The following is an 8,462-nucleotide window of genomic DNA, read 5'->3' on the forward strand; positions in this document are numbered from 1 at the left end:
ATTCCGGAGAGATACTTAGAATAATAAAATACTATTCTGAAAATGGCCAGAGGATACCTTAGAAAAAAAAACTTTTAAAGTCTGCCCTGTCCTCCCTGGAAAGAGCCTGCCTGCTCTGTCCAGTGGCCTCTGATTTATATCCCAGTGCCTGACTCTTCGCAAAGCTGAGCATGAAACCCAACACTGAGGAAATAGTAAACATATGAATGAATGAAAGAAGGCATAACTGAACATCATCTATTAATCCCTTCCCACAAGGACCAGCTACATAATTTGTAGAGCCCAGTGCAGTGAAAATGTGGGGCTCCTGTTAAAAAGTTTAGGATTTTAAGACTGCGGCAACAGAACTTTAAACCAAGCATAGGGTCGTTCCAAGCCCAGGGCCTTGTATAGCTGCAGAGCTGTACACCCATGAGGCTGGCCTGCTTCCTATCCCCCCAACTATTGCAGGGACCAGGTGGACAATGTGATACAGGTCAGTTCTGAGCAATAAGTTTTTATTTTGAGAACTATCAATATTTTAGGGGTTTTCCATGAAAACTGCATTATCTTTAATTATTTCTTAAAATGCTGGGTGTTACAGTGGAGGAAAAATGAACTTGGGGTCAAGTTCTGCTTAAACTTTCTGCATCTCAGGGTTTCTTTTTCCCATAAAATAGGATAGTAATAAAACCATTATTTTAAAAATCCAAAAGGTAACACATATAAATGCCTTGTGATCTGTAAAGCACTATACAGAAGCAAGGTATTGACATCACAGAATTGGACAAACTGAGCAAGTTCGTTATCTAGTAAAACCTGCATCTAAGTTTCCCCTCACCCACGGTTCTTTTTTGGGGGGGAATTCCTCTCTGCAGGCAACAAGCACAGATCCCCATCGCCACTGCTGGTGTTGTGTACCCTGGAGCCATCGCCATGGCCGGAATGCCCTCCCCTCACCTGCCCTCGGAGCACTCAAGCGTGTCCAGCAGCCCGGAGCCTGGGATGCCTGTTATCCAGAGCACTTACGGTGTGAAAGGAGAGGAACCACATATCAAAGAGGAGATACAGGCTGAGGACATCAATGGAGAAATTTATGATGAGTTCGATGAGGAAGAGGATGATCCAGATGTAGATTATGGGAGTGACAGTGAAAACCATATTGCAGGACAAGCCAACTGATAAGGGCCAAAAGATTGTTATGACCTTAGGACTTAAAGAAGCCCTAGCTGGTTCATCCTTACCAGTGGCCAAGCACATTAACTTTCTCATACACTGACTGTTACTTTAACTGTTAGTCTTAAATAGTTGGGACATCAGCTGACTAATAGACCTCAGCCTCAAAAGGCTTGGAAAGGAAAAAAAAAAAAAATACAAGCAAACAACAATATCAACAACAAGAGATTGAAATAAGCTATGGGTAAAATAATGCCAGTAATTCAGCTGCTACATCCAAGCACTGAAGTCTTACCCGTCAACTTTTTTTTTTTTAATAAACTTTATGGCTGTTTGTTCTACAATGTTCTAGAAATTCTCACTCAGGTACACAGTGCCAACAAGTGGCTTGTGAATGTGTTTTGTTGTTTTGTGCTACAATTTTTAAAAAAGAAATAAGTTTTGTTTTGTTTTTTGGGGTTTCTGGGTTTTTTTCCTTTTTCTTTTTCTTTCCTTTCCTTTATTTTTTTTTAATGCACCTGACAGAAAAAAGAAAGATGAATTTCTCTTTACTTCTCTCCACCTTCTCCATCTCTATACTTTAAAGATGGAAGTCTGTGCATGGGGGGGAAGAGGGAAAAAGAGCCTGTTTTTAACTTCCTTGCTATCCACCACAAAATAAGCAATTATTTTCTGTAGAGGACTTTCTTTACCTATTGCACACCACACTACATCTTTGAGCAAGTGCCAAATTTGTACTGAAGTGTTGACCCAGTTCTTTTTTTTTCCTTTCCTTTTTCCTGTTCCTTCTTAAGTTAGGACAGTGTTATATCTTAGACAATCCCTTGAAAAACCTGAAATACCAGCAGCTGGTGAGATTTGACTTTTTTTTTTTTTTTTAAATGGAAACTGTAGGTGCTGTTCTCAGGTGAAAAGAGAGAGAGAGAGAGACATAAGAAATTTAGAGAAAAAATATTTTCTGATCTTGGATTTTTGTGTGTATGTATGTGTGTGATTATGGTACTAATAGGAATAACATTGAACCATTGTGAGTTAAACCCACATCTGGGGATGAAATCCCACATCCTCCTAAGTGACTGGTCTGGAAGCAACCTTGACCTTGACTTTGCACTTCAAATGACAACCAAGATAGGGCTCAGAAATTATATTTTTAAATTTCTAATATGATTATTGGATGGATCAAGCGGCCCTGTGTAATAGAGGTGTGCATGTATACATGGAAGCTACTAGCAAACTGTTCCCAGATGTCCCTTCTTCCTGGTCAGTTGGTTCCACTAATGTTTGCTACTTAATGATTTATGTTTGTTTTTCCTATTGATAACTTTGAGCAAAGCAATCATTGTTTTCCTTGAATATATTTGGCCATTTTCCAGAAACACAGGATTAGCTTATTTCTTCAACATTCCATCCTTTCCTGATCAGGAAATGGAACTGATGATTTTATAAGGTATTTTTCATCTCTCCATGAAATGAGGCGGAGGCCATTTGCATTTCATAACTGTGGGCCACGTGCATCCCATACCATAAAAAGCAGGATTTGATTAAAAGTCATGGCAGCCCGACAAAATGGAGCCTGGCTGAACACAGTGATCCTCACCACTTATCTTCCCTCGCTGTATGATGAATCCACTGAAGTCCAATTTTTGGTTCCAACAGTATGTGCAGAGAGCAACAAGTGATGGTGACAGAACTGGTTATTTAGGTTTTGCCAGCCAAATGCCAAGGCAGTTATAGGGCTTGTACAAATAAATGCAAAATCATTTAAAGTCAATTGCCATTATTTGTACTGAAGCATCAGACAGTAAATACTCCAACCAGTAGCTTGGATGTGCTATGGTTTTCACTCCAGTCATCATTTGCCTATCCCACCGCTCCAACCTGACCCAAAAGTTTGAGATTTACATATAAATAAGAAAAAAAATCCTTTTTATTTTTCTCTCTCTCAAAAGACTTGCTCTGGGGTTTTGCTTGGAGGAGCTGATCATATCCTGCATGTCAGAGATTTTGTTTCGTTTTCTGTTTGTTTTTGATGACTGTATTTTCATTTGAACTGCCTCTTTTTGCTAGTGTTGTAATGATGATGATGATAAAATAATAATAATAATAATAATAGTAATAATAATAATAATGGTCAGCTGTTCCCAGATTAGTAAGTTATGTATAATTTATTTCTCCCTCTCTATTTTATTCTCCTCTGATTTGGAAGTACAGCCAATAAGCTGTTAGATATTTAAAACAAATTTCCATCTTCCAACTCATATATATATATATATTTATACACACACACACACACACACACCACACACACATTCACCCACACAATTTTACTTCTCCTTTAATAAGTTTTCTCCTTTTTAAAAATTTGGCCCCAACAATGTCAAGTTCTGGTGTTTCATACAAAGGAGTGAATAGGAGGGTCATGTTCAATCTTAATTAACTTATGCTCTCATCACTCATTTAGTTATTTAATTGCCACAGTCATCTAGAGCCAATTTTTTGTTTTTATTTGTTGTTTTTAAGCACTCTGGATAAGGAAAAGAAAATAGACACTCGTTTTATATCGTTACTATGTACAATGTGAAAACAGATTTTTAAAAATTTGTTCTTTGTCTTTGTTAACAAATTCTTTCTGACTTATGTGGGTTCACCTCTCACGTTTGCTGGATACTTATTTTACACCACGTTATAAAAATGCTTTGTTTTCATTTCATGACTTTGGGCTACGAGAATACTTTGTTTTAGCTCCAGGTAGATGCCACTGAGGGCAATCACAGGCTGAGACCAATTCTAACACACTTACCAGTGAATTGACAAAACACTTCTGTTTGGTCTTCTTTGTTTGTTCTTTATTTTGTTTTATTTGAAGGGGAAAACGAAATTGTTAATGGTGACCTTTAACTGCTGAAATTCAGAAGTTAATTTTATTTAGTTAGGTTTATGTCAGAGACACTACACCACGCATGGACGAAAACAGGAAGTCCAGAGCTTGGCGTTCTGTTCTCTCATTCTGATACAGAATTCACTGGGTATTGCAATTTCTTTGCCTTAGTTTTCCCCCAAAAGAAAACAACAACAACAAAAAATCATATTGATGTTTAAAGTGCTCTGAAGTCATTTGATAAAAGGTGCTATGAATAGCAACTTACTGTGTTAACACATTGCCTTTTTGGCATTCGATTGGTTTATCATTTTTGTAAAGGATCCTAAAACCTTGTATTCTTTCTCCGTGCCCCATGGTGATCAAAAAAGCTAAGGGAGAGGAAATGAGAGTAAGATCAAACTGAAATGAAGATAACATTTCCCTTCTCTATCCTTTCCTACCTCCCTGTTCATGTATCTCTGTCTTTCTCTCTCTCTCTCTGTCTCTCTTGTTCTCGTGCACACACGTGCACCCCTCCCGGTACTGAGGAATAATCCTGCCTGAACTCTCATTTTATGGCTATTGTAACCAGTTCCTACAAAAATAGTCATTTTTTAATAGGAATCTAAGAGAACATCACTGGAGAAAATAAGTTGAAGTTGCTCATTTACAAGTTACCATGATCTGGCTAGTTACTGCAATTGGATACAACACAAAACTATTCTTCAGTACATTTATACCTAAATTAGTTAAGTCAATTTTTAACATTTATTTGGCATCTGCATTTAAGAGTTCACCACGTATAACATCCCTCCCAAAGAACATAATTATTATTGAAACCAAATCCTCTTATAAGGAACAAATATAAAAGAGTTTTCTTTGATGAAATTATTTCATAGCTTTGATTTCAGAGTAGACTTTTTCCCTTAATTCATTTAAAGAAAATTATCCTTAACTATTTTGTGGTCCCAATTTCAGATATTTTCTTAATCCAGAAGTTGTTACTGTTCCTAGAGGAAATCTCATATAACACATTTAAAACATCAAAAAAAATTACATCTTCATTCATCCTAATGGGTAAATTATTGAATTGTAATAAACAACTGTATATTTACAAACAGGTTTATAAGATATTTGTCTATCAAGTTCATAGTAAAATAAAAATTATGGGGTCTGCAAGGAAATTTATGAAGCCCACTTAAAGTGGTTCAGATATCTCTTTGTCTTATAGGGCATACGTTTTTGTTTAGACAGGCTTTTACAGTATTTAATTTTAAAATTTCCTATAACTATCAGTTTCCCAAGTTGAAGATGATGTTGTGTTAAGTTTTCTACTGATTGATTCCTGTCCTTCCCAGTGTTTCTGTCACTGGTTCACTAAAACAGTATTTATACAGCTCCACTGGCTCTAAAGCTCTTAGTCCTTCTAACATTTCGGATTTTATGAGTAAAAATGGGAAAAAAGTAGAAGAGAGACAATCAAATGCCTGGAGCTTAAAACAAAGTATGTGCAACCTACCATCTCACTTGAAATTTAATAAAATAAATAATTATGTAAATATAACATAGAGTTATAGATTTATATTTTGTTCATAACACATAGTGTAATATAAGTTGTATATTTTCATGTTTTTGGTTTTATGTTACCATTCATGCCACAATAAAAATAAAACAGGAGTTTATGTACTCTTAAAAAAAAGATGTGGGTTGCCACCAACCTGTTTTTTGTTTGTTTTTTGTTTTTTGTTTTTGCATTCTCTTTTTTCAGTATTACTGCCATGCAAGGCACCAATAAAAACAGCAAATGTGTTCTTTACCTATTATACTGTGTTTCTTTTTCACAATTCTTGTTATGAAGGTATAATCTTTAGTTTTATTATGGAAAGAGTAAAAGTATGGAAAATAATTTAGATTTCAATATAAATAACCCCACTTCCTGAAGTTGACTTTGAGAGCTAAGGAGTTAATTCTTAGCGGTGGACGTTGCAAGAAGGACCACCAGACTTTTTTATAATGCATCTCCTCATACAGGGATCTAGCCTCACTATAATGTCAAAAGATACCACTCTCCTATGTAATTGAGTCTCATACACTTTAAAATCCTACAGCCTGAAGCACTTTTAATATTCTTTTCCTAAGCTTGATGCTATCGTTGGGGCAGGGTTTCTACACTTTGAAATTAATATTTTATCCTGTTGTTTGTATAGAAAAAAATGTAAATTTCAGATTTTGAAATTACAAGGAACTGTAATTTTCACCTTGCTGGCATCTAATTTAGAATAATGGACATTTCTAAATTGTTCAAAACTCTTACATTAGCTCTGGATTCTACCTTCAACTTTTTAAACAAATGTGAAAAACAAGAAGCCTCCTTTCCTTCCGATGACCATTTTTGCTCACCTTTTCCACCGTATAATGTTTTTCTATCCTTATAGTTCTATGTGTAACAGGTTCCTGTAGGGGCTTTTGTTTGTTTCCTTGGTTGGTTGGTTGCTTGCTTGCTTGGTTTTTAAACAAGTATCAAGATGCTGGATCAGATGGTACCTGGTTCAAATGAAAAGAAGGGAAGTCTATAAAGAGGATATTCTCTACTAGTTGTAATCCCTTAACCGAAGTATTTTACAAACTCTGGTCCATAGACCACCTGCTTCAGAATTAACTGTTGAAAGTGTAGGTTCCTGGGCCTGACTCCAGATGTAGTGAATCACAATCTCTAGGGATAGAGCTAAAGCTGTGGTTTTTAATGAATCCAGATAATTATGCTGCATGCGCTCATCTTTCAAAACCACCAGGAGGTGGGGCTATTTTCCTCTGCCATTGACTATGGAAATGTCAAATTTTTCAGATCCTGCTGCCTACCATACTTTAACCTTCAGCTTCTCTGAAAACCTTGAAGGTTAGGGTCAGTGAGAGGCAAGAATTTGAGATTAGAAAGAGGTCTCCATCTGTCATTTCATAGATTGTGTTTGGATCCACCGGCACCATACTCGTCCATTATCCTTGTCTCTCTGCTCCGGCATTGTTCATGGGCCATACAGGAGGCTTGAGAGTACCAAGGGAGGGGCACACTGAAAATATAGCGGAACCACACAAAGCTACACCCACTTAGTATTTGCAAAACGAGATGAGGTTCTTTTGAAAAGAAAATTTCCACTGAAGAAGTGAAGAGATAACTATTCCATGCAGTGTTTATAATAGATCACCTATGGCTACACTGGTAACAGTTTCATCCTGTTACTTCAAAAAAACAGCATTATCATAATGGATGTGCTAACTGTAGGTAGACAAGGAAAAGTCTTGTCTGGTTAAGAAACCTGCCCACCCAGGTGTGAAGTCCCAGCCACCTCCTCTCTTTCCTACCAAATAAAGTTCACTTAGTTTTGTCCTGTGATACTTCAATTTAGAAGCATTTTGTTCTTGACCTTTATGTTTTTTTAGTTTCTTATGGAATACTTAGGACTAGCATGCAATAATGGATTTTTTTTTTTACTGCCAATGCCTTGAACAACCAAAAAAATACTGGCAATAGTGAAAAGAAACCCATTCTCTTTTTCTCATTTATCTCAATTTTGCCAATTTTAGTTGTTGGTGTTTGAGGACGTTCACATATGTGTTTTTAAGAAATCAGGACACTATCATTCTTACCAAATTTTAAAGTTCAGCAATCATCCCTATTTATAACTTAAGACCATCACTGAAACCTCAGTTAGAGCAATGGAGGTAAAGGTAAGCATGTATTAGTCCGATGTCTGAGTTAAAGAATATTTATGAAAAAAAAAAGATTTATTTTTCTTGAGTTGCTGAAGCAACCTAATAGCTAGCTGAGAAGACCTGTTTTATAAGTAAGCATTGTAATTAGTATGTAAAGTGTATGCAATAGTATTGCTGAAAGTTCTTAAAAATAGTTATGTTTTCTGAAACAGGCTAAACATCTGTCCTACAATGTTGTTTGTTCTACCAATTTGCTTAGCAAACTATTTTTTACCATCAAGAATGAACCAGTTCAGCTCTGATCACAATGATCATCATTTTTCAGTTAGGTCCAGATTCACGAGATTTTAATCCCCTATTACTGCCATTTTCTAAATATGCAGGCGACAACAGAATGGAATGATAATTTATTGCTATTCAAAACATAACCAAGAGGATGAAAGTTGTTTTATTATTGATGTCTCTACTGATTCAATTTAAAAAGAAAAAGAAAAGAAAGAAATTACCAGAACAAATGTAGGAATTCAGTAGGCCTAAGTGAACACCACCGTTTTGTACATTGCCTGTTCAATTTAGTATTAAATTTCAGAGTCTGGAAAGCAATCCTAATTACACACAAACTGTAAAATATATTTGAAATAAAGTCTTTTGTTTATAAAAATCACTGTTGTGATAACTTTTTTAATAAATTAATGTGGTCTTGGTAGAAAGTTGGAGAAACCACCACAGGACATAT

At 35.9% G+C, this 8,462-nt stretch overlaps 1 protein-coding gene across 24 annotated transcripts in view; it reads left to right on the forward strand.

Annotated features, from left to right (window-relative positions):
• SOX5 (SRY-box transcription factor 5) overlaps nt 1-5,831 on the forward strand; it is a 994,522-nt gene extending 988,691 nt beyond the window's left edge. For all 24 annotated transcript variants that reach the window (XM_077870731.1, XM_077870732.1, XM_077870738.1 and 21 more), the window contains one exon: nt 858-5,831. In XM_077870731.1, coding sequence (XP_077726857.1) covers nt 858-1,161 — 304 coding nt within the window. In that variant the 3' untranslated portion in view covers nt 1,162-5,831. The remainder of the gene's footprint in view (nt 1-857) is intronic.
• Nucleotides 5,832-8,462: the final 2,631 nt, after the last annotated feature.

This window comes from Canis aureus, chromosome 25, assembly GCF_053574225.1.
Source record: "Canis aureus isolate CA01 chromosome 25, VMU_Caureus_v.1.0, whole genome shotgun sequence".
Lineage (NCBI taxonomy): Eukaryota > Metazoa > Chordata > Mammalia > Carnivora > Canidae > Canis > Canis aureus.